The sequence below is a fragment of the Musa acuminata genome, chromosome BXJ1-8, assembly GCF_036884655.1.
Source record: "Musa acuminata AAA Group cultivar baxijiao chromosome BXJ1-8, Cavendish_Baxijiao_AAA, whole genome shotgun sequence".
Lineage (NCBI taxonomy): Eukaryota > Viridiplantae > Streptophyta > Magnoliopsida > Zingiberales > Musaceae > Musa > Musa acuminata.
This window is the reverse complement of record NC_088334.1, coordinates 43,237,170-43,263,966: the sequence shown is the minus strand read 5'-3', so window position 1 is coordinate 43,263,966 and position 26,797 is coordinate 43,237,170. Positions and strand designations below refer to the sequence as shown.

The window sequence follows — 26,797 nt, the reverse complement described above, 5'->3', positions numbered from 1 at the left end:
ATCATAATAAATAAAATAAAATCTTATTTTAAAATGTTTTTTAATTAGATTTTAAAATTTTTGAGAATCGTGTTACATGTGGCTATAAATTTTATAAAACAAACCAATAAATTCAATAAATCTAATAATACTACATTAAGTCTTACTAAAAATGTAAGTCATAAAAATTAGATATCATTAATATATACTGCATGTACCACAATACTATTAGTTTTTCCCAATGTAATCTGACTCTTGTAATTTATTTTATTAAAATAATCATATTATCATATTTCGTAATATGTACATATATAAATACAAATAGGATAGCAAAAATAATAATTTTAATTATATATAATATTATTTATGATGTCCATTAAAAATAAATAATTTTAATTATATATATATATATATCTTAGGTTGTAATACCTTAGTAAATGGATCAAAAATTAATATAGTGAATCTCAGATTCTCAATTGATATTAGTTAATTCTAGATTTTTTCTACTTTATATCATAATATATACAACTAACAAAGTACTTATCATTTTTAGAGCAAAAAATTATTATGATATATCAAAATATATTTTCAATGACTTGACAATTAAGTCTAACTATACCGAGTCATAAGATAAAATTTTATAGTTACAAAGTTTGATTAGTAACCCTCAAAGTATGGCTTAAAATCCACTTCTATTTTTAATATAATTTACATTATACTATTCTTGAAAATTACCTCTCTAGCTATATATATATATATATATCGTATAGTAGACTTCCTACTATTTAGGTAGTTTATTGAATCAACATATAAAAATCCCATCATTTTAAGTTAATTTGATCCCTCGTATGTAAGTATATAATTCTTTTATCTTTTGTAGATATTTTATTATTTTATTTATAATCTTTTGATATTCCATTTATGGGTAACTTTATATCTACCTAACATTTTTTACTGAAAACTAATATTTGGTCTAATATAGGCTTAAGCATAATAGACTTTCAACGATGTATATATATGAAGTATATTTTATTTAAATCTTTTCCACCTCATTCTTAAGACACTAGTTTTAACAAATTTTTTTACTTATGGTAATAGATATATCACTAGCTGAATAAAGCTACATACTAAATCTCTTCAAGATATGATTAATATACTCTTTCTGAGATAATTTTGATAATTATTAAGATATGTTTCTAAATATCTAAATATCAATAATATGTTATCTTGTTCATATCAATTATCTTAAAATTGTTAGTGAAAAATATCTTGATCTCATTAACCTTACTCTCATTAACCTTTAAATAGAAACATTGATTAATAGTATTTTATATAAATATAAAAAATAATATCATAGTACTATACATACTATTGTTTATAAGCTTATTTAATGTTACAAATGGATTTCTTAGGTTGTAAGCCAAATTTCTTTTTCATTTTCTATGAATCCTTTAGGTTGTTTTATATAAATTTTATCATCTAAATTTTTATTCAACAAATTTATTTTCATATTCATATGAAATTCAATATCATAATAAGCCACTAATGTTATGATGATTATTGATGAATCTATTTAAAAATTAAAGAAAATCTCACTATGATCGATATTTTTTTTTATAAGCTTTTATAAGTTTTTGATCACAAGTCTAGTTTTATATCATATAATATTGACCTTTAAATCATATTTAGTCTTAAATACTAATTTAAAATTAATTCTTTTATAATTATTTGACAACTCGATGATTTTTCAAAAATCACTTTTGTACATTAATTTTAATTCTTGTTTCATTATATCACATTTCTTTTTAGAATCGTCACTCTCTAAAAATAATAAAAAATCTTTTCATTTATTATGCCATAGTTCTCATATATATATATATATATATATATATCACATAATCATAAAAAATTGATAGATCTTCTTTCCCTTTAAGATTTTATCAAGACTATCAATTTTGGTAATTCTACAAACTCATCAATAGTGATATCACGTCATATAGGAGTTTATCAATATTATTTTATTATTTATCTTCATTAAGTTGTTTAGTTATTTGAGAAATAATAACCTCTTAATAGGAAATGATAAATGGAGCATCAACATGTATCTCTCCAATGTTCAATTTGATATTATCACTCCCACTGATTTAATATTCTATAAGAATCTATTAAAAAGATCTTGATCCTCATCCATAAAATTAATATTTCTATCTAATTATCTCTAAAATTTATTTATATATACCTAAGGGTGTCAATAACCTGTGATATTATATGAATTTCGATATATTATCTATAAATATAATAAATTTTCTTTCTCTACACAATAGTAAATACAACATGGAATGATGTAAGTATATATAAATCTTAAGAAATTCATGAAATTTTATTTCATTTCAAATAGGGTTATAAACTCAATATTCATATTAATTATGTACAAACCATTATATATAATTTTATAATCAACTTTTATTGAATCATAAATATATTGAGTTTGTGATCATAAAAAAGGGATAATATTTTTACAATTCTATATAAGAAAATTAAAATTCGATACGCAGAAACATAACATGCATCATCATTATATCAATAATCTTTAAACATTGGTAATAAGTAACTATATCTATCACTTAAGATAATTTCTTATAACAATAAACCTTCCAGTTTCTTTGGCTTTTTCGAGTTAAAATGAAACCATACCTATTATTAGTAATATGAGTTAAACCACCAAGTATAATCTACTAAATATTAAAAGAGACTTCTTTTATATTTAATTTAAAACAAATAAAGTTCTAACTTATATATTTCTCTTTGAAAGCAAATTTTATAGTCCTTTTTCATATGAATTTTTTTTGTCATAGAAATAGTATTGTACTATAAAGATTTTTCTTTTATGAGTTTGGCCTTTATAAACTTAACTAATTTATTTGGTGAATAATATTTTATTTTTATTATTATCCACTCATCGGATAGTAATTAGAATATCATGAGACCTTTCTTATTTTAATCTTAATTCTTTCTAAATATATATATATTAATAAACTTATTTAAATTTTATTTATCTTTTTAGAAGGGCTCACCATGTATAATATTATTGAGCCTTACAACTTTGTCAATCATTTCAATAATATGTCATAAATTTCTCAAATGTTATAATACTGATATGTAATGTGCTAGCTTACAAATTTCAATACTCAAGTTATATATAGTAATAAAATATAAATATTATTAATAATTATCATAAAGCTAAACCTAAATAGTCCTTTCCTAATTATTATTTTTTCATTATTTATTTCATAAAATTTTTAACAGTTAAGTATGTGATTCTTCTAACAAATTCAAATACGGTCTATCGTACTTAATGTAAATTATGTATACTCAAGCTATTTATAGTAATTTAATCTAATATATATATATATGAATACTAGAGGCATAATAATATAATAAAAATTATCACTATAATAATAAAAAATAATATAATATTAATATTTTAAAATTTTTAATAAATATTGAACTATTGATATTTTCTCTATTTCACCTTTAGATTAAATATTGACATATCTAATGTTCACATAATATTTTAAAATTATAAAAAATTGATGCCATCATTATAAAATGGTATTATTATCTTTGGGTATATAATCATAAACTGTAAGGATATCTAAAATAATATAAAATATATATATATATGGATATGTTAAGCCTACCAATACAACCTTTTGGGTGATTAATTTTAGTAAAAACCAAATAAAAATCACAAATAACAAATCGAAGAACAAAAATGAAAAGATACCTGAAAATAGATGAAAAAACACCTAACTGGTCAAAGTACAAATAGCAAAATCGCTAAATAAGAATTGGTTAAGGATATAGCTTTAACTAATGTAGTGCAATCTAGGAAGCGATTCAACTAAATAAATGACAAAGGGGCAATCCTGATGTAGAAATCCAAAGACAAACATTCCAAAATCTCTCGCTTTTATCATGGCCAAACAAAAGAGGAGGAGAGAGAGCTAAAGAATTGATCTGGTAAATTACAACAGAAATAATGTGTGGGAAACACTAAATTCATTGGAAAAGCTTATTCTTAGAATAGATGATCCTCTCCGAGTTACACAATAACTCAAATATTATAATTTACTTATCTTATTGTTAATACTTTTTACTTTTCAACCAAATAAATAATGTGGATGCTAAGTAGCGAGATGAACTACTATGATAGTATAATTTGAAATTACCCAATTATAATATCAATTAGAGAGGAATACTTCACACTCTTGATACGATAGTGATTTAACGGTGTCAGATCACCTCCTATAAGATAGACGATACTCTACCAATAAAAATATTATAATTTATGATGTATGCAATAATAATGATAATATTAAAAAATTTAAATAATTTATCAAAAAAATTTAATAATCAGCTTTTATCAAATGACACCCGGTTTTACTAAGTCATGTCTTTGTTTAGGCTTTGACTAAAATATCCTTAATGAAATCATAAAAAAAATATTTGTTTTAGAACTGAATTGATTTTTTTAGATGAACTGAATTAGATCAGTTCAATTATACCTTAACTATTCAATTTGATTTAATTGAACCCTAGATTACCTTTTGATTTTTTCAAATTATCCTTCACTTTCACACTGCCTCTTCCTCCACCAATATAATCTCCTCCCACTCTAGTGCCTCTTCTTCTCACTCTACCTCTATCACTACCTCCTCTCACTTCAATGTCTCCTCACCCTCCCCCTAGTCTTCCTCCTGCTTCCCCTTTGACTCCTTCCAATTGTCTTCCTCCTCATCCACCTCGGTCTCCTCCTCCTCCTCCACTACTCCCTCCCTCCCCTCCTCCTCTTAACAGATTATATGGATTAGCTTGAGTTACATCAATTCAAAGAATATATTTAAAAATATATTAATTTATATATAAAACTATCTTAAATTATAATAAAACTAAAAAACTCAAGTTATCCTAAAAAATATTTTTTTATATAAAATTATCCTAAATAACTTATAAAAATTGTTATAGTCAAGTTATCCTTGAATTACATTTATTCATATAATATATTTAAAAATATATTAACTTTTATATAAAATTATCCTTGATCCATCATAAATTAGAAATATGTCCTTTAAAGAAGTTTGAATTAATTTTATAAAAATTAACTCGAGTTACACTTAATCATATATTTAATAAAATAATTCCTTAAACGGATAATGGTATCACCCATGTGACAATCATATCATTCATACATCGAATGGTATACTACCCAAGGATGGTAATGGTATACTACCCAAGGATGGTAATACTGTGTAGTATACCATTTATTATAGATTCATTGTAGACTTACAATGAAACTATTTATGAGCTAATACTCTATTTAAAAATTTTAATTATTCTAATTGATAAAAAAAATAAGTGGATTGGTTTATTGAAAAATAACTCGAGTTAAACTTGATTAAATATTTAACACAAAAATACTTTATTTAAAAATTTAATCACCCTAAACTCATAAGAAATTTAAAAATATGATATTATATATCTCAGAATCACGTGCTAATAGTTCCAAAAAAATTTGAATTAGTTCAATAAAAATTAATTCAAATTATACTCGAGTTATACTTGATTATAGATTCAATATAAATATATGATATTTTAAAATTTAATCATCCTAAATTAATAAAAAAAATAATAATAAAAATAAAAAATAATATTAGTATCTTATTATAATAGTTCAAGAGAAGTTTAAATATGTTTAATGAAAATTCAAAGAGTTAAATTCGTGTTACAATTTAGTCACGATCGTATATTTAACCCAAATATATCATACTTAAACAAACTAAACTTGTGTTATAATCGAGTTATCGAAATTAAATCAATTATAGGATGTAAAAATTTAATATTAGAGATTTTTTGATAAATTATTAAAAATAATAATAGTGTAAAAAAGATTTAAGAGAATCTCATAAATAAAGTTATTTGAAAAATCAATAAAATTAGAAGAAAAAAAATTTTAGACACAGGAATTGGGCGTCGAGACACGTATTGATGAGAAAGGAGGACAGTTCATGCCACATAGATGTTATGTACATGGAAAGTGACATGAAGCCTAACCCAAATGCCACTCTCTGTTTCACCCAGCAATACATGATTCTAATATAGCAACATGTCATACACATTTTGTAACAAAAGCATAATTGACTTTTAGAGCAACAATAAAGAGTGTTATAATGAACAGGCTGTCTAATATAATTCTGCAGAATAGTTGACTCTTAAAAGTCATTTATTTTCTATTTATTAAATTATTAGAGGATATTCAGGTATTTAATATACTAGGCATATATTATTTATTTATGATGAAATAAAAGTAAAAAAAATATTTCAGTGCAAAAAGGTTTAATATACGGAAGTATTGACATCTAAATTCACATATAATCATGAATATAATAACTAAGGGCACATATTAGAATAGAATATAAGTCATTTAAAATGATACATCAATATATTATTCTAAAGGTTTTTTAATTGTTTAGTCAGTTGGCTTTAACCGTTTTATGTGTCATGAAATAATGCATACTTATGAGAGGAATATGTTTGCCAAAAAATAATAATATAATTTCGTATTTGAGGGATATCATTGCAAGTCATGTCTCAGTTTGCAGGGGTATTGATGTAATTATATATTCTAATTTTTGCTATTTCTCAAAATACTATAATAATAAGCCTTATACGGATACGTTTCATCCCACCCGGCTAATTCCCATTTGCCATCACCCAAGTGCGGCCCGCATATAGAAGCCAATAATAGAGCGCCACATCAGTAATAAAAAGTGTGCCCCATCAGCGGCAACAAAGTGGTCAGTTGACCTTTTTCAGTGACAGGGAACAGGGGTTTACTTTGATACTAATCATCGCCCCCACGTCATGGCCAGTACTGATGCGAGATGTTATATTACTGCTGTCTGTGTCGAGATATGAAATCCGAAGTCGTTCGAGGTAGTATTTAATGCCACCACAGGGGGATCGGGACTGGCGTTGGCTGAACTTGACCTGCGATCGCCGCGAGGCGGGAGGGTTGAGAGAGACGGAGAGAGAGAGAGACAAGGGAGGCGATGGCGTACCGGAGAAAGCAGCCGGTGGCGAGGGTGTCCACCTACGATGACTCCCGATCCACCAGCGCCGGCGGCGAGGATGCCTCCTCGACCTCTTCAACTCCGGGTTCTCTCGCTGCCCGGGCGATCCGAGCCTCCGCCGCCCACCGCGACGTCTCCTCCCTCTCCTCTGCCTACGGCGAGTCCGCCGTATCCTCCCCTCGCCGCGAATCGCACCCGCTCAGATCGGCGCCTTCTCCCCAGCAAGTGAGTTATACTCTCGCCGTGTAGTCGGTTCTTGATCTGCGTGTCCCTTTTTCTCTGGATCGCTGGTTTCTGTATTGAAATTTATAGGGTTTCAGAAAGAAGATTTTACGTATTGCCTGTTGATGTAAGTATCTCGTGGTTTTCAATCTGATTCAAGTCGATTTGCATGGTTGGAATTTTTAGGTCGAGAAAATTTCTAGTTACTGGGTGTTGCAATCAGTGAACGATGAGTAGTGATCCGGTTTTAGGATAGCAGGAGTTTTCGTATTCATTTGGTGAATTTATACACAGATGATATTTTACTTCATGCTGGAATCAGATCTATGCTTTCTTAGGTTCAATTGTTCAATTAAAGCAGTTCAGAAATGATTTCACGTTTGTCATTAGATTTATTGTACATCGTGGGTAATGCCTTTGTTAGACCAAGCCTCTCGCCCAAGAATGTGAGAAGCAGCGATGTCTATACTGTGGCTAGATATTATTTTTGGTTCTTTCTGTCTATTCTCGGTGTGAATATGCTATTAAAACATGTTAACTTGGAAGAGATTTTGCTGGGGGCGTTTTTCTTGCAGAAATTTGTTGCAGTGGGGCATAATTTATTTTCACTCCTTATCTGTCTTAACATCAAGAAAAATTGATCTGTCAACTTCTTGGGACATGAGAAATATGTTGAGAAGGGGATATTACGCGACCACATGGAACAATTCATGAACTCTAGTGGCTTTTACATGATGTATTTTACATTGCCAGCAAAAGAAACTGGGAAAGCTGCTACATGAGGTGGAAAAACAACTGCTCTCGTAAGCAAAAAAAATGTTAGAGGTTTACTTTAATGTCATTCCTCAATAGGGTTTGGTCCTGATTTTAAAAAAATTGACAAATGTTTTAGCTTGAGATTGACTTGTAGGATACATAAAAAAATTTTAACATGCAAAATGACTAAGATGGATGTACAAGTGTCTACCACTTGGAACCTGAATTGATGTACTAAGCACACATTCAGATTACTTGGCATATTCAGATTGCCTTGAAGCCTGCTAATGCTTAGGAAAATATCATTTCAATTCAACTTGTTGTTCCTGCATTAGAATTTACATTTTCCTAAGATGTTACATGTTATATAGGCACTCAATTGTCTAGACAAGCTATTAGTTTCTAAAAGAATATTGACAGATATTCTTATCTATAAAATATCGTATTGTGCTGCTTCTGATGTAAAATAAAGAAAATTACATTGCCCCAAACTATCATCCAAAATTTCATGTTAGTCCCTTAACTTCCAATTTGTAGCAGTTAGTGACCTAAACTTCTAGCAAGTGCTACATCAGAGGTGTTCATCACATTTTCACAAGAAACCTTGACATACTAATTATGTGGCTGCTCAATAAACAATTCGACAAGATGGAAATATCAGCTTATTTGAAAAATGAAGATGAAAAAAAGAAGAAAAGAAGAGAAGGCAACAGCCCTTCCTTTGCCCTATTACCTTAATGAGTGAGTCTTACTCAACTTCAAATTAACTCTATATATATATATATATATATATATATATATATATATATATATATATAACATACATATTGTTAATATCCAGGGTCTTCAAACTTTATGTTGGATGATATGAGTGTTCAATAGATGGTATAAAGGTTTTAATATGTTTGAACTAATTAAAGTGCCAACCATTGTTTGATAAGTGTCAGTGTTTAACATAGATATATCAAGCAATTGAAATCTCCATGCTTCATAGGTTAAGTACTTTATACTCATTTTTTATTGTGGTTCTTGTGTTGACATAAAGGAGGCTAAACCACTTGCTAAGCAAAGCATGGTTGTTGTTGAGCATTGACGACAAAGTTAGACTTGTAGCTAAGCAAATTTGAAGTTTTATGACAGGCTTCTGTTGCCAAAACTATCTTGTTTAGAGCGCTTTTTAATTTATTTTAGAGGGCTGTTGATCAATTGTAGCAAAATGCAATTTACAAAGATGATTACTTACTAAGTGGAAGAACCAAATAAAATGAACCTTGAAGAACTTCAAAATCATTATGTCGAAAAGGATGTTTCATCGGAAGATTATTATTTCTCTTGATACTTTTTGCTTCTTTATCTATTTGCTGGACAGAATATGCTTATCCAAGTCTTCTTATTATCTTCTTTGATCATGTAATATGTTTGACTTTCAATTTAGGATTCTGCTTCATATGAATATACATCAATGAAAAGTTTGAATGAGTCCAAATATGGATTCTGGGGAACATTGGCTAGGAAAGCGAAAACATTTATTGATAATGATGAGACATCCAATCAATTTCAAGGCATTGATAAGAATCCACATCAGACAGTTGACAGATCAACTGGTGGCCAGGTAAGAATGAAATCATGGATCTTATTTTTTTTTATTGAACAGAATTCAGCTTATGTTACTATAGATCAAATGTATTGGTTCAAATTTCCAGGAATGAGATTTCATCCAAACAGTGGTTGTTTTATCCAGCATATTTTGGAAAAATATGATGGATGAGTCATTCATATGGGTCAAATAATATTTGTCGGTATTTAATAATCATCGGTTTGGATTTTATTTTTCGGCCATAGCATTACTTTCCTGACAAAAACTCGTCTGCATCTGTTTCCCTTTTGTCCCCACCTAATTCCCATTTTGATTTATTTTAGTTTTAGTTTTTTGCTTCTGAGAAAAAGAAAATTAAGATGAGAATCAATTTGCTGAATTTTTTTTGTTTTAAGTGTTTTGAAAATTCATACATTAGAAATTTGTGAAAGGAAGCATTTTTCTTTGTTAAATTTCATCAAATAAAGGACGACCAGGAGAACCGGACCAATGACCTGGATCTGTGACCTGTTAGATTTCTGGTGTTCTTCTGCAACATAGCAATCCCCTTATGGCAACCACTAAACTTATTTGTCTTCGGAAAACCAAAATAGCACAAAGACAGTTTATGTTTCTTAGTTTTGAATACGTGAATAATGAAACATCACCAAATGGGGCCTTAGTTGTTTTTGGACTGCAAGCTACTCATGCATTGCTTGATAGTTTTTTCTCCTCCTGCTGCTCCACATCATGAAGTTACATTGTCATACTTTAACAATGTTGTTATTTTGATCAGCCAGAGATTTTTCAGAAGACTGAGACAACTCATAAACGTTCAGATGCAATTGGTTCTTCCATTAACTATATTAGTGGCACAATAAAAAATGCTCTTGAGGTAAGTTATTTGTAAATCTTGTTCATTATGTACTCACAGTTGCCAATAAAACATCGAATATGGTGATCTTTGTCTTGTAAACACTGTTAACAAACTCTTCAAGGTTCCTGAAGTATTAAACTTTGAGAGAGCATCATTACTTTTGTGAATCTAGATTTGTGGATTGGCATTGTATTTAATGTACTATCCTTTCCAATATGTATGAATGTTCTATCAAACTTATTTCTCATATCATATTATGTTTTATGAATAACATCAGATTCAATAACCAGAAGTCATTATGAATTTACAATTTTGAGAGGTTTATGTATCTCCAAGTAGAGCACAAGTAGATATGAATTTATTTCTGTCATAAAATCATTTATTTTATTGGCATACTTATGTTGAAATATTATAATTTGATTTAAGTGGCTCGGTTTCATATGGATAGAGGTAGTACATTGGTTCTTCTTCATAAAAAAATGAGATATACTGTCATTTATGCAAAAAATCTGAGTGCCTCCTACTCACTTTAAGATCAAGCACAATTGAATTTATTGCTTTGGAACATTGTACAATAACATTCTTAATACAAGCAATAAGCTGCTATCTATTTTGCATTAAAGTTGTTGGATTTTCTGTAGTTGAATTTTTTTCCTCAAATAACTTCATTTCTGTGTTAGTCTATTATCCAAGTAATATATTTCCTAATTTTCCAGGAGGGTCTTACAATTGTGGAGAGTAAAACAGCTGATATTATCCATGAAACACGTAAGCTCAATATAAGGAGGAAAGGAAACGCTGCCAGTGTGCAGAGTCAGGCTGCAGAAAACTTGGGTCAACGTTATACCTCTCAGATTCAAACTGATTATGAAACTCAGCTGAAGGCATCTCGCGACGTAAGGTGGCAAATGTGTATCACTGAAATGGGTTTTGATCTACCTGTGGTTTCTGTTTTCTCAAATTGAATGAATTTTCCAATGCATACACAAGAAATGGATTTGCGTATGTGTTTATTGTCTTAGTTTCTTCTTGGTGATCAAAGGAAAAAAACTTGTTTAATACGAAAAAAAGATTGTCAAGAAGAACCAAGAGTTGGCCACTCTTAGTTCATGGTAGTCAAAAGTTCATCGGTTCTCTTCATAAACATTCATTATTCTCTGCCCAACCAGGTATATTGGCATTGAGTCATTCGGCAAGGACTTCCAACAGTTTGTTTGATCCATGTTTGTTGGAGTTGTTTCTTTGTTCTGTATTGATTTGAATAAGATATCCTCAGTTTTATTTTTTCACCCTTTTGAATATATGAAACAGTTACCTTCTACCATTTGCAGGTTGCAAATGCAATGGCTGCAAAAGCCAAACTTCTTCTTAGGGAACTGAAGACTGTCAAAGCAGACTTTGCTTTTGCAAAAGAACGGTGTGCGCAGCTTGAAGAAGAGAACAAAGTGCTGAGGGAAAGTCACGATAAGGGAGATAACCCTGAAGATGACGATCTGGTAATCATACACTAATGTATTGTACATTTAGCCAACAGAATTCTATGTGGGAATCAAATCATATACACTCTTAAATCGGTTGGTGGTTAATATGTGACAAGTCTACTTAACAAACATAGAAAAATGTTCAATGATTTTTTTCTAACATGCAAACATATTTGACAAATTTTCTCCAACTTGTTGTAATTCTATGTTGTATTTTTGATGCTGTATCCCAAAATAAAGAGCCTTAAGCGCCCCTCTTCCTCACATGTATGTCCTTTAACTTATAATAGGTAAAGATGTAGTGTCGATCAATTCAATTGAATTTTGCATGAAGCATTGGTTGTGGCATGTAAATAGCCTTGTTTATGTCACTGCTGTACCTATGCTCCTACAGTCAGCTGATTTTTCTATCTACATTTTTGGATGTTCTAATTTCTATTAGTACCACCAGTAAGTCACCTTATCTTTTTGAATGTGGTTTCTATAAGTTCCTTTATTTTCTTAAAAGGAAAAGGACACTGTACTAGTTCTGCCAGCTTGATTTATCCTTTTTTTTTTTGTTGCATCAATCATGGCTATCATGTTGTTGTTCGGTATTTGCTTCTTTTTGGAGTAAGACAGATTTAATGTTTAAACTTATCCATGTAATTATGATTGATACTAAATCTACACCACTTTATTAAATAGTTTGCAAAACCATGTGTGGTTGCTTTTACCAATGCATAAACCTTTTGCTCTTACATCTTTTATTTTCTCAACAGATTCGACTACAGCTGGAGACGTTGTTGGCTGAAAAGGCAAGATTGGCTCATGAAAATTCTGTATATGCACGGGAGAACAGATTCCTGCGAGAGATTGTGGAGTACCACCAACTCACCATGCAGGATGTTGTCTATGTGGATGAAGGCATCGAAGAGGTCACCGAGGTCTACATGACCCCTAATGCTCCCTCAACCCCATCATTTGCTGCATCCGAAGCAAACACTGTTCTCGTCCCGACGCCACTAACTCCCACTCTTACGACCAATAGCCCTACCACTGTTCATCCACCGTCACTATCACCCCCCTCAATTATCATACCAGAAGATTGTCCCATTGTCCCTATCCCCCCTATGCCCACTCCACTATCAGATCCTCTAAAATCAGCTCCACCGCCTCCGTCTGCAGCAGGTGCTGGGTACTAGTAGGCGGCCATCGAATCTGGTGTGTGCCATTTTTGCTCGTGTTCGATGAGTGTGATATTTGTTGTTGCATGTAAATTGGATTCCTTCACATATGTGCCAGTAAGTTTTACCACCAACCTGGTCAAATGAGTTGTGTCGTTAGCATTGTTGTTTGATATGTAAGTTATGTTTTATGGACTTGCACAATGTTGTTGATTCTTATAGTGCTTCCATGTGATGCTGTACTAGTACCAGCTCACCATCACTGAGCTCTCTATTTGCAATCAGAACAAAGCCGTTTCATGTTGCTGCGTGCGTGCTTCTTGTTCGTGTTTCGTGTGTTGCTTTTTGGCTGCTATGCAAGTATTAGTATCCTATATACCTTGTATCATTGATGCTTGCTATGGTTGCTAAAATTTCCAGGACCTAGACATGGGGAACGAGATGAGGTGGTGGAGGGGATGTAGTATCTGCTGTGTGCGCGCCCGTGGGACGCCTTCTCTTTGAAGGCCTTGCCCGCCGCAGAAACTGTGGTTAGCTGACTAGTAGCTTGTCAGGTTATGTTTTGCCAAACTATCTTTTTATGAAATTATATCTCGATTTCACGAAAAGTAAAAAAATTCGTAATCTGAGCTTGCAATTAATTCTTCGTTTTTTATTTTCTATTTTCAAATTCTAAAATCATATTTAAACCAGGATGGGCGTGAAACATCTTCTGCAACGACTTCTCCTGGGGAAACGTTGCCATTGTTGAAGACACATCCCGAATCCAGCGCCATATGGTTGGTACAAGAAACAAAAAACTAAAAACACAAAACACCAGACAAACAAAACGTTTCCCAGTTTGGTTCTCCACCCCCAAGGTTGGCAACTTGGCTGCGATCATGTAATTTGCATCTCTCTCTCTCTCTCTCGCTCGCTTGCTCTCTCCCGTATGTCGAAACCCTACAAACGAATCATCAATGGCTTCGGCAGGCTCTACACACACGAATTCCCGGCGAGTCCTGCGCCACGAAGCCCCATTTCTTGGGGCCAGACGCGGTTCTTGATTTCGAACCCCTTCAGCTCCTGTCGCTCCTCAAATCTCTCGCCGTCTTCGGATTCCGCATCCCCGAATCGCATCTTTTCTCGTCTGTTCGCTTTGAATTGCAACTCGAGGCATCGGGGCTCCGGGACCGCCACTAAGCTGCCATCTTTGGGTTTCGGGATCAAGGGCCTCGCTCGGATCAACGAGAACGGGTGTGGCTCCCGGTTCTTCTCCTTCAAGAGTTTGAATTATGGCAAGTACAGCAGCTTCGGTGTGGGCATGGGGAAATCGGTGGTCGATAAGCCATTGTCGGCCGTTTCATCGGCGTTCTCTCGGTACCGCCAAGTGGTTGGATTGCAAATGGAGGCGTTTTGGAAGAGGAATCATACGATACTAGTGTGGAGCGGGGCTGTCGTTGTCTGCATTGTACTCTGGAGGATCATGTTTGGGATTGCGAGCACCTTTGTTGGCCTTTCGGAAGGCACGGCCAAGTATGGGTTTCTTGCGCTCGCGTCAGCCATTGTGGCTTTTGCGGTGAGTATTTCATTTTATATTATAATTAAAATTAGGTCGAATGAGTTTTTTTGCCAAGAAGGGATTTATTACATAGTTGTTGTTTATCATTTGTTTTCTTTTTTTTAGAACATAAAATATTGAGCATGTTTGCTCCTCTGAACAATTAGAGATGGTCGTGATCAAGAATAAGGTGAGGAAAAAATGTTTGAGAGAAGTTTTGAGATATCCTCGGAAGACCTGTAGTTGCACCGGTTTGTCATAGTGAGTCAACTCAAATTACCCAAGAGGACTTCATTCCAAACAGTAGAATAGGATTTGATGAGTCTTAATGTAATTGGTGATACCGCCTTCTGCAAAGCTTGAAAAGAAGAAAGAATCCATGTAGCTGGCTCCATATAGTTGGGATTTGTGTTTTGTTGTTGCTGCTGAAAATTTTTAGTGAAAATGCACATCAGCCTTTAGGTAAATGTAACCATGTCGTGTCTGTGTGTCGGGCTTTCAGATACGACAATTATAAATGATCACAGCTTAACAAAGATAGCCTCTCTCCCCTTGCAGTCGGAATTAGGTCAAAAGAATTTTTCACCAAGAAAATATTTCTCGCATGGCTTTTATATGTTATTTGTTGTGAAAGTAAAATATTAAGAATGTTTGCTTCTGTGAACAATTAGAGGTGGTCCTGATCAAGAATAAGATGTGGAAAAAATGTTTACCAGAGTTTTGAGATCTCCACAGAAGACCTATAAATACACTGGTTAGGCTTGGTGGGTCAACTCAAATTGCCAAAGAAGACTTCGTTCCAAAAAATAAAAAGATGATTGGATGAATCTAATTTATTAGTGATGTTACCTTCAGCAAAATTTCTTATACCCTGCTTAGTTGCAGAAAATGTGATGGACTGATCGTGGTTAGGAACATTGGATGTGTACAAAAATTTAAATGACTTATTATCTCAAACCTCAGTTCTTTGACTTGAAGTTTTGTAAATAAAGGATGTCCAATGCCTAATTATAGCTGCAAGCATAATAACTATCAAGGTCCTGAATACCGTAACGTACCGGTGTATCGATCAATTGTCGGTACAGCACGTATCGGGCTGTACCGAGCGTCCTGACACCAATGTTCATAATTTCATATCGTATTGGAGTTTCGAACTCAACTCGGTATGTTTTGGTATACCGCTCTGTCATGGACTTAGCTGGTTTTACCTAAGTCGTGCGGCACCCTTGCGTGTCCGTCCGTAAAGGTCAGCTTCCTCGAAACCTCCCATGGTTCCTTAGGACCTACAAAAGAGAAAACGGGTTAGAGAAAGCGCCTCACTCGGGATCCACAAGCAAACATTTCAAGAAACACTTCATAGACAATGCAAATTACAAACAGACTTTATAAGCTCTGAACGGTTGCACAACAAAGGGTCAAAATGGTCCACGTGACACAACCTTTATTTTCAAGCCTAAGAAGGCCACCAAACCCAATTAAAATGAGGCTGTTAAGCCTTCGATCATCCCTCTACATGTTGTGCAAAGTATGAACAAACCAAAAGACACGGACATACATAAATATTACATTAAACATTCTGTTTAGAACTTTGTCTGTGATAGCTCGGTGTGTATATATATATATATATATATATATATATATATATATATATATATATATATATATATATATATATATATATATATATATATATATGTCACCTCAATACTCCTCGCGCTCTGCTTGTGTGAGGAGGACGTTTCCTTCTCCCTGCACGAAAAAAAAAAGAAAGGCGACGTCGCTCGATTTTTGCCCGTGTGGGGAGAAGAAATCGTTTCCTTCTCCCCGCATGAAAAAAAAAAGAGAGAAAGGCGACGTCGCCCAGTTTCCCCGTACAAAAAAAAAAAAAAAAGAGAGAAAGGTGACGTCGCTTGGTTTCCCCGCACAAAAAAAAAAGAAAAAGGCAACGTCGCCCGGTTTCTCCGCACGAAAAAAAAAAGAGAAAGGTGACATCACTCGGTTTCTGCTTGCATAGGGAGAAGAAATTGTTTCCTTCTCCCCACGTGAAAAAAAAAAGAAAGACGTCACTCAGTTTCTACCTGCGTGCTCGTAAAAAAGAAAAAAAAAAGGCTAGTTCCTTCTGCTTGTGATGGGAGAAAAAATCGCTTCTCCCCGTGACGTCACCGATGCTTCTTTTCTCCCCGTGCGGATGAGGAGAAGTCGCCAAGGCCTCGTTGCCTCAGACGAGGAGGCGACATCATCTGAGAGGTGGCGATAGATCGGGATCGTCAAGGGAGAGTGCCATCGGATCTTCAGGTTTTCTTTTTTCTTCTCCCTCTTCTCTTTCTTCTCTCTCTGCTAATACAACGGTCGATTTAGGATGATAACAGAGCTAAAACAACCCCAATCGACGCTACCGTCCGGTAGCGGACTATCACGGACTTAGCTGGAATTGCCTAAGTCGTGAAGCACCCTTATGCCAACTCCTCGGACTTAGCTAGGATTGCCTAAGTCATGAGGCGCCCTTGCGTCATATGCGTTTGCAAAGGTTCAGCCTAGTTGCAATCTTGTACAGGTCCCGAGGGACCTGTAAAATAGAAAGTTGATTAGATTGAAAACGAGCGACGGACAAGTCCCGAATTCTCACGGAGAGGGAAGCTTTACAAGCAATTCAGCAAGCACTTTGAGTGCAAGAGAGAAAAGAGAGAAAGGAGAAAACAAGGACTTTAGAAGGTAGAACGAACAGTTGCGAGTCCACAAACAATTGCTCACCGGGTGCCGGGTGCGAAGGCAAGTTCTCGTCAAGTTAACGTGCGAACTTGTGAAGATTTTTCAACGCCCGACAATATACCGAAGCCCCATCCAACCCTGTGCCACCCGGGGGGTTCCAGGGTACTAAGATGGTTGACGTTTTGGGCGCTGCAGCGGGCTGTAGAAAACAACCCGCGGCATGCAAAAATGGAGCCATTTTGGGGCTTTTTGGCCCGGCGCGGTGAGCGGTCGCACTATAGCGCTATAACCTGTTCGAACATGTATTTTTATAAGCAAAAACACACAAAACCAATGTAAAACAGGCTGCCATGTCTCTGTTCAAGCATGCAAAAGCGACGAACGATTCGTTGAATGAAGTTATTGCGAGTGCGCGACGACCGTTCGTGACAGGACGGTCCGTATACAGATATGCTGACGGACCAGTATGTATCGCCCGGTATAGGCGGTATTATTTGAAATTAAAATCCTCTGACACAGTATACTAAGGTGTATCGATGTATTACCCGTATTGGTCTTCTATCGGACAAGTATATACCGCTCATACCGAGCGGTACGGTACAGTATTGCAAACCATGATAACTACCTTGGTGGGTTCTTCATGAATAATTCTAGATAGTTTATATTGTTCAGGTGACGATAGTTGACATGGTAGAAGTATCGGTTCTTCGATGAGAGCTTATCACATAGAATCAGCAATCCACCATAAAAAGTTTAGTGGTTTGGTTTAGATTGAGCTATATTTACTTGTTTTATAATAACTGATAAATTACATGTAAGCCATGTCATTTTGTGTTAGTAGTCACTAGTTCAGTATTTCTTTCTCTTTTTTCCCATTTCCTTGTTGCTTATATTTCATGTTCTATCTGAATCTTATGTATTTAACTGAAAAGGCCAATAGAGATAGATTCCTCTGGGAATCTCCTTGTTTACTCTTAGAGAGACTCTGATTTCTTTAACACTAAAAGTTTCACTTATTTTCTGAAGGGAATGTGTTTTCGTGCACGGTTTGCTATCAACCCTGACAAGGTTTATAGATTAGCAATGAGCAAGTTGAACGCATCTGCTGGGATTCTGGAGGTAATGGGTGCCCCTTTAACTGGGACAGACTTGAGAGCATACGTAACATCAGGGGGTCAACCCAAGCTTAAAAACTTTAAGTTGAAGTTTGGTGACAAACGATGTTTTCTACTTTTTCCTGTCCGAGGATCTGAAAGGAAGGGTCTTGTAAGCATTGAGGTCAAGAAGAAAAAGGGTCAGGTAGCTTTTTTATAACTGAAATTGGTTGATGATTTCATTTCTGCTACACATCCTATTAACATTTCAATATAGAGTCAGCCATTTCAACTAGAACATGCATGTCTGCCATATTACTTGCATAAATCTTACACATGAATCTTTTTTGAAATGCTTAAAGTTATTGAATTACTAGCAGTTGACATTAAATGCCATTTTGTTAATCACTTATGTTTTTACTGTGTCTTTGCGGAAAATGTAATAGAATTTTTCACCCTTCATTCCTATGATCAGTAAAATGTCATTGAGTATTGATTTAATGGTAGAAGTTTTCAAGAGAAAATAGATTCTTATTTTAATTTGCCAGTAAGTTTCTCCTGTCTCCTTGTTGATTAGGCTATTATTAAATTTAGTCGGTTGATGCTCGTCTCTGAGGTGATCTATTTAATGTGGCTGAACATTTTTTTACAAGTTACACTAGAATATTTATTAGCCAAGGAAGTGGTCGTCACTTAATTGAACAAATTATGAGAAATATCTGTTTGCCATTCTTTGTCTTATCTTTGTTTAGTATTTGACCTTGGATGATCTATGATGCAGTATGTCATGAAGCTACTTGCAGTTGATATACCAATGGCTTCAGGGCCCGACCAGCGACTGTTCGTCTTGGGGGATGAGCAGGAATACAGAGTGGGAGGAGGATTGATATCTGAACTAAGGGATCCCATTGTGAAAGCAATGTCTGCAGAGAAGGAATTCCAAGATCTAGACCAGAAAGAGGACGAAGAAGATGAAATCAGGGAGAGGGAGGAGGCAGAAAGAAGGCAGCAAGAGGAGAAGCAAAGAGCACTTGAGCAGGCAGAAAAGAATCGGCATGAAGAGGAAAAAAGGAGCAATTGATGCAGCCGAGAGCAAACGGTGCTGAGTCCAACGACACGGAGTAAGATAATAGAATTAACTGGTGGCATTACATCTACCATTCTTCATTTCTCGAGTATGAGAACAGCGGCATCCTGGCTTGCAGAGAACAAAATTTTATGTGGTACCAGAATTCTTTTTTGACCTGCAAGAAGTTTACGACAGGTTTTTTCTCATCCCAGTCATCGCATAATAGCTTTTGCATCTCTGCCACCAAATGCTGCTTTCTGATAGCTGATCTAAAGGTCATTGCATCTTGTCCTCCTTATGCGAGACATCTGCAAAGATCTCAATAAGGAGCTTGGAGAAATAATTACACTCAAAAGGAGAGTGTGATGGTCTCTCTATTCCAAGTGTTCAAATAATGAATGAGAACTAGCCTTGTATCAAAAGAATAAGGACTAGTGTTCTTTGAATAGAAGAACTATTTGGCTATTAACGATCATCATTGTTTAGAGAAATAATTGGTTTTACATTGATTGCTTCTTGCTTTTACAGCCTCTACTCCTTTTGCTGTCTGAATGCTTGCTGTAACGTGACCTGTATCTACTCCACTATAACTTTAGACCTTTGTCTCTGCACTTCCTATTTATTTATGCTCACTTCGACCTAGTTCTTATGGGAGAACATGCTTTCATCCTATTTCTAATGTTTTCTATACACATTTTTCTCAACAGAGTTGGTGATTTTTCCGAGGGTGTTCGAGTCGAATCAAAAAATGGAATCTAATCGATTCGATTATAAATGAGTCTGGTTCGGAGGTATGCTTCTTTGGTTCAGTCAATCGGTTCGATAAGTTTAATTTCAATTCCGTTGGATTGAATTGAATCAATTTATCTTAAAAATATATTTTTAAAAAATTACTTAAAATTATAAATCGATTCAATTGGATACATCCGAATCGATTCGATTTATCTTTGGCTCTTTACGATAACTGCGGTCCTTTATTTCAAATCTTGCAAAGCTTTATGTTCTTGGCATGACATGCTATAGCCCCACTTGCACCTTTTGATAGCAACAACCATGTAGAGTTTCTTGTGCACGTCCACTGCCGTTCATTTTGGTTTCTCGTGAGAGGTTTGTCCACAAATTGACCGCTTTCCAAGTCTGACTACTGTTATACGTCTCTGAACGTTCTAAACACGGCACATAAGAGAGAGAGAGAGAGAGAGAGAGAGAGAGAGACTAAAAGTAAAGTTTTTGGCAACAAATGAAAGGTCTGTGGGAGACTCTTCCACTTGGCCTTTTCCATGGCACAAGACAAAAGTGTTATGGTCAATAATTCACGGTCTTTTCCATGGCATTTGCTATCAGAGGTCATCTATGATAGATGAGATAGAAAAAGATGAGTACTGACACATGACTGGCTGACACGCTTGTGAAAAGCTGACAGCGATGATGGTAGATTTCTCCACATATTCCTCCCTCAGGTTCTCTAGGATAAGGTTGGAATTTTATGAAGTTCTTGAATTAATTAGAGATTTAATTGATAGTCAAATGATGGTTTGTTAATGTAGAATTACTACATAAGCACATACATAGTTTTTTGGTTATATGAATACATGTGTTGTGTGTCGTCATACTTGGATTTAGAATTGATAAATCCATAGGTAAGTAAGTAGTCTTGTCAGCCTTGAAATATTTTCGTCTCTTTTTCCCTTTTTCTCTTCCAACATAATGCCAAAATGGACTAAAGCCACAAACAATACAAAAGATGACTCGGTAGTCGACTTCATTCCAAGCCATCATCGATTGACCTGCTCAAAGTTTGGTATGGCACTCAATCGATTCCCTGTTTTCGAGGGAATGTTAGCAGAAGTTTTAGCACATCCATTAAATGCTGCATCATCATCATTGAACAAGAAGAAGTCCAAATGGCACGTCGTAAGCAAAGAAGAAAAAACAATAGATCTCAAGGTTTACAAGCTTTTCCACAGACAGACACACACACACACACACATCAAACAAACCTTCAGGTAAAGGAAAAGCAGTTCTTGGAGGTAATACAAGATTACATTTCAACATATTTACCTATAGCAATAACAATCATCTTTCGAGTGTCCAATGCACTGCTCAAGATCATACGTCCCTTCAATTTTATGGTTCTATAGTATCGCAGCACAAACATGTCGAACATAGTAAATAAGGATGCACAGAAAGCATAGAGCAGACCTCTCACCGCCCCGTCGGGTTCAGGATCTGCGAGAACACAGCACTGGGAGTCAACCTGACGGAGTCCTCGCTGGAAATACTCCGACCTCCGATGCTTATGGTGGTGGTCGTGGTCGTTGCGGGGCTAGTTCCGGTCAATGGATCACTAGGGTCTTTGCTTCCTACCAGGACAAACGGAGTTGTGTCGTCGGAGATCCCTATGATGCTGCCACTCTCTTCTGCGCTTTCCTGCAGCTGGAGGGCGAACTCGAGGCTCCAGAGCACGTCGCCCATGGAAGGCCGTTCGATCCCAAAATCAGCCACGCATTTCTCCGCGGTTTCTGCAAACTTCTTGAAGCACTGCGGAGCAATCTTACCAGTCAAAAAGGGATCAACTAGCTGGTCGAGAATGCCCTTCTTCTGGCAGTGCAGTGCCCACTCGGCCAAGCTCACTTGTTCCTTCGGAAGAGTGGGGTTAAGCGCCGGCCGAGCACAGAGGACTTCGAACAAGACGACCCCAAACGAGTAAACATCAGATTTCTCGGTGAGCTGCTGCCGTCTGAAGTACTCCGGATCGAGGTAGCCGAAGCTGCCCTTCACCACCGTGCTGACATGGGTGTTGTCGACCGTCGGGCCGGTCTTTGAAAGCCCGAAATCTGAAACTTTTGCGACCCATTTACCATCCAACAGTATGTTTGTGGTCTTCACATCTCGGTGTATGATGGTGTGCTTCGCACCTGTGTGAAGGTAATGCAGACCACGCGCGGCCCCAATGCAGATCTCAAGCCGCTGTTTCCACGGAAGAGGCGGCTTCTGCGTCTTGTAGAGGTGCTCCCGAAGAGTCCCATGAGCCATGTAATCATAGACTAGGATCATTTCACAGTTTTCCTCGCAGTAACCGATCAAAGAGACAAGGTGCCTGTGTCGGAGCTTGGAAAGCATCTCGATCTCGGTCTGGAACTCGTGCACACCTTGCTCGGACATCGGATTACCACGCTTGATCGCGACCTTCGTAGCCCCACCGTCTATCTCCCCGCGATAGACCCTACCGAACCCACCGACTCCAAGCAGGAGAGACTCGTCGAAGTCTTTCGTGGCAGCCCTGATCTCTGCGATGGAGAAGTACCGGCAGAGGTTGGAAGGAAGCGACGATGCAGAGGTCCCGGTGGTCGTCTTGGCTGATGTGACTGAATGTGCGTTGCCACTGACGGAGAGAGGCATCCAAGCCGAAGGCTCGTCACTGCTGGCAGCATCCTTCCCTTTCTTCTTCTTCTTTTGGCGTTTCCACATTGCAACGAGGCAAAAACCAGCAAGCAAGACGGCAAACCCTCCGATCACCCCACCAACAATAGCAAAAATCTTACTCTTTGAATTCCCATTCTGCTTATTGTCAACCCTGCTAGGATCCACATCTGGCTCACGACGTGGTGATGGATTAAGACCAGCCAGACTGTTATCACTGTTCTGCAACTTAAATACCTCAAGCCCATTCAAGATGGCATCATAATACTCTGGGTTTGACATGGTGTCTGGATGCAGCGCAACCCACAGATCCATCTGCCCACTTCCACTTAGTATCACCACGTAGTCTTCGTAAACGGGAATACCTATTCCCCCACTCCAACCAATGACATCAGCTTCTCGCTGTGCAGTCAGGTTATTAAGGTAGATATCGAAGACTCTCTGGTTAATCTTGGTTATTGGATACTGGATCTCACAGAAATGTAGCCGCACAAGGTAATAGAAGCCAGCATCCACCGTGAGAATCCACGAAAGGTTGTAGCGCAAGTTCACCTGTGCATCTGGGCCCATTGACCTTGCTGTAGAGTAGACATTTGATGGCGCGATGTAGTTTGGCACATCCGCCGTGTATTCGATGGTAACATTGGGATCGGCAGAGTAAGACACGCCAAATGCAGCACCATAGATGTACGGTGTGTCATCGTCCCAAGAGCGGAATAAGCCTGAGTCTCTTACGGGGGAAATCGCTTGCCCTCCCACATTGAACCGGTAAACAGTCTGGAGAGCCTGGTCAGGATCAATCGGGAACGGGAACGAGTCACCACCATTAACAAGCACAGGACTTGCAGAGCTAAAGAAGTCGGGGATTGATACAATCTCGATGCCGTTTATAAAGGCGTAAGAGTTCGCATGGGTGGTCGATGGGGTAAAAGTGAGGTTGAGGCCGCCGGTGGAGACATTGACGGAGAATTCAAGATTAAAGTAAGCGAAATTTAGAGCATCGGCAGTAAGAGAGGCGCTAAAGTTTTGTAGAAAGGTGTAATGGCCAGACGTGACAGAGAAGAAGGCATCTGATGCGGAATGGTTGGAGTAAGTGGTAGGATAGAAATGAAGGCGGATAAATATCCGGCCAGCACCGAGAGGAAAGGTGTAGGTGTAGGGAGAAGTGAAGACCCGGGCGGTCAAGTAGAGCACTGAGGAAACCGACGGATCTTGCCGTGCTGCGGAGCCACCACCGTTCAAAGAGGGCGCGTACTTGGATCCGGCATCGCCGGTCCAATTTCGTCCATCGGGGTCAGTGACCTGCCCTGAGGCGCCGCAGTTCAGGAGGATGTGATCCCGCGGCTTATAGGTGGAGTTCTGGGCAGCCACCAGGACTGCAGCTACTGCCAACAACAAGACGAAGCCCCAGACAAGGGCAGAAGCAGGGATCCAGTGGTTCTTCATAGGGAAGAGGTCGGAATCTTGAACAAGACCAGATCTTTGTTCCACTCCACTGCAGGATCAACAGAGAGGGCACCTCCGAAAAAGGAATTTTTGGAGCATCAAAGATCAACACAGCAAATTCTGTGAATCAGCTTCTAGAATAAGGGGAACAGACACTAGATCGATCAAAGATGGGATTTTTAACGAAGAACTCGAGTGGCTTCACTCCACTCTCCCTAATTCCCTGAAAAAAGAGAAATAATCCAACATCCACACAGACAAAACACAAATCAAGCCAAAAATTTCACCCAACACAAGATGTTCAGCTATAACCTTCAAGAAAAAGCAGGAATGAAACACCTAACACCACCAGAGACGCATCAAAATCCCATGCAAGAACCGTAAAAAGAGAAGAGCAGCGAGACGGCTGCGAGAGTACCTCGAGGAACTCCGAGGAGGGACACGGAAAGACGGAAGTTTATTGCCTTCAACCGCTCCCCAGCGCTGATACTTCTCTTCCATTAAATACTACATAAAGCCGCCATTATAGAATATTATTAAATATTTTTTAATCCCAAATATATTATTATTTATTTCAAAATTGCTCATTTTTTCCACACAAACGATCGAAAGCCAAACACACAGATAATTTTTTATACCGTGGAGATAATTGTAGTAAATAATTCGTGATCGAAAATGATGTGTGCGGACGTTCTGATCCTTTGGAGCCGAGTCAACGCAAATGGATAATATATATGAAAAGAATAAAAGCATAAAATAAATAATCGAAAATTAGTGATTTTTGTATTTCTTCACATAAATTTGAGTTAAGTAATCCTACAAATTAATAATTTTTCATTTTTCCACTTTGTGTTTAATATTTAAATTTAAATATTGAAATGAATACATATATATTTATATATAAAGGAAAATGAAATTTTGGTCACATGAAATCTAATAAATACTTGATGGAGATTGGAGAGTGCAGATTTTTTAGAGCTTCGACGTGGAGTCAAAACAGAGGTTGACTCAGTCGCCCATGTTTTGGAGTTTAGGCACCACGACCCGAACCCAAAAACTTACCCTGGGAAAGTTCTGATCGAGAAGAAATGAACGGCCAAGATCGTTTGGGATACTTTTGAGTCGGAGGATCCAAGTCGGGCGTCTAATTCTGCCGTCTGAGCTAAACAAACAATCCTAATTGAACTTTTCCGGTATCTAATTTTCTATTTACATCCATCTCCAATATAATTAAAATGAATGTTAATCTGAGTTAATGAATTCCGTACAAAATTGGAGTAGGAAATTAAAACAAAATGCAACGTGACTTGTTCGATGTTCTGATTTGATGGGATTGGACGATGTAATAATTGGATTGATCGGCAATAGAGGAGACAAAAGGCATATCGATCGAGGGGTCCACCGAAAGAAGGAAAGACCTTGTCATTATCCTTGATTCATTTGCTTTCTTATTCCTTGTCAATATCAGTAAATTATATGCATATGATATCATCGATATATATATATATATATATAAACAATTATGATGATTTTGATATAACGTTGGCTTGGAACAAATAAGGTGAGTAAATCTGCTAAAATCATCAATGTCCGTACGTCTTGATGATGCATCTATGCTAGAGAAGTCTCGTAGCTGTCTTCTTCCTCCTTCGCCATAAGCAATAGATCGCAATGGGATTCCTAGACGACATTATCGGCCATTGGATCAGCGGAATGAGGATAATAATGACGACAAGACTCGGGTTGACGTCAGCTGCCTCAGATGATACCTCACGCCTCGATTGACCCGACAGCACCTGGTCAAACAGACCAGAATGCTGACCGAGGCGCATTAACGTCATGCTCATGCTCAATCCCTCACGCCACGTCAACATCGGTGTCAAACGCTACTAGAAGTACGATTCTGCCTTCTGCGAGCATGCACATCAAACAACGGTAACCTTCCCTATAAATACCCTCTCGTTCATCAGGAAGAGGGAGAAAAAGGAGGAGACAACTTAGCTAAAGAAACCCCTTTTATCATCCACTGACTTGATCGTCGGAGGGGTCGGGTCGAGCTTCCCGACCCGACCTGTGTACAGGTGCGAAGCCGAAGGTCCCCACAGGATGCGCAGGCAAGGAGTCTTGCCCGGAGGAAACGACGATCCCGTCCCGATCGGACCACCGTAATCGACCACCTCAGTAGTCTTGAGGAACGTTCCAGGGAGATCCCCATCATCCGAACCCGAACCAAGTCGCGTCGGTCCCGAGGCCACGACTTAAGGTTGTTTACACCAACAGGAAGCAAATCCATTTCTCCACCGCTGATGAAGATTGTTCTGAGTGA

At 36.6% G+C, this 26,797-nt stretch overlaps 3 protein-coding genes across 4 annotated transcripts; 2 read left to right on the top strand and 1 right to left on the bottom strand.

Annotated features, from left to right (window-relative positions):
* The first annotated feature begins 7,005 nt into the window (after positions 1-7,005).
* On the top strand, positions 7,006-13,494 carry LOC103995396 (formin-3). The gene is made up of 6 exons (XM_009415974.3): positions 7,006-7,337; positions 9,526-9,702; positions 10,463-10,561; positions 11,260-11,439; positions 11,875-12,039; positions 12,786-13,494. The coding sequence occupies exons 1-6, from the start codon at positions 7,092-7,094 to the stop codon at positions 13,206-13,208; spliced, it is 1,290 nt and encodes a 429-aa protein (XP_009414249.2). The 5' UTR covers positions 7,006-7,091; the 3' UTR covers positions 13,209-13,494.
* A 107-nt stretch (positions 13,495-13,601) lies between these two features.
* On the top strand, positions 13,602-20,127 carry LOC135587982 (uncharacterized). The gene is made up of 4 exons (XM_065079880.1): positions 13,602-13,744; positions 13,884-14,748; positions 18,466-18,738; positions 19,315-20,127. Exons 2-4 carry the CDS (start codon positions 14,122-14,124, stop codon positions 19,612-19,614), a joined length of 1,200 nt encoding a protein of 399 aa, XP_064935952.1. The 5' UTR covers positions 13,602-13,744; positions 13,884-14,121; the 3' UTR covers positions 19,615-20,127.
* Positions 20,128-21,517: 1,390 nt separating this feature from the next.
* Positions 21,518-25,015, bottom strand: LOC135587979 (receptor-like protein kinase FERONIA). 2 transcript variants are annotated; one of them, XM_065079876.1, is made up of 2 exons: positions 24,890-25,015; positions 21,518-24,694 (listed from the first exon to the last, which is right to left on the bottom strand). In XM_065079876.1, the coding sequence occupies exon 2, from the start codon at positions 24,469-24,471 to the stop codon at positions 21,808-21,810; it is 2,664 nt and encodes an 887-aa protein (XP_064935948.1). In that variant the 5' UTR covers positions 24,472-24,694; positions 24,890-25,015; the 3' UTR covers positions 21,518-21,807. The 2 variants fall into 2 exon arrangements, with proteins under 2 accessions (XP_064935948.1, XP_064935949.1); XM_065079877.1 differs by having other exon boundaries at positions 24,784-24,895.
* Between the last annotated feature and the right edge of the window lie 1,782 nt (positions 25,016-26,797).

Excerpts from the sequence above, each read along its gene's own strand:
- LOC103995396 (XM_009415974.3), top strand. The coding sequence starts at position 7,092 with ATGGCGTACCGGAGAAAGCAGCCGGTGGCGAGGGTGTCCACCTACGAT. Across the intron at positions 11,440-11,874 it reads AGCTGAAGGCATCTCGCGAC|GTTGCAAATGCAATGGCTGC; the intron begins GTAAGGTGGCAA and ends TACCATTTGCAG. Across the intron at positions 12,040-12,785 it reads ACCCTGAAGATGACGATCTG|ATTCGACTACAGCTGGAGAC; the intron begins GTAATCATACAC and ends TTTTCTCAACAG.
- LOC135587979 (XM_065079876.1), bottom strand. The coding sequence starts at position 24,471 with ATGAAGAACCACTGGATCCCTGCTTCTGCCCTTGTCTGGGGCTTCGTC.
- LOC135587982 (XM_065079880.1), top strand. The coding sequence starts at position 14,122 with ATGTCGAAACCCTACAAACGAATCATCAATGGCTTCGGCAGGCTCTAC. Across the intron at positions 14,749-18,465 it reads CAGCCATTGTGGCTTTTGCG|GGAATGTGTTTTCGTGCACG; the intron begins GTGAGTATTTCA and ends TATTTTCTGAAG. Across the intron at positions 18,739-19,314 it reads TCAAGAAGAAAAAGGGTCAG|TATGTCATGAAGCTACTTGC; the intron begins GTAGCTTTTTTA and ends TCTATGATGCAG.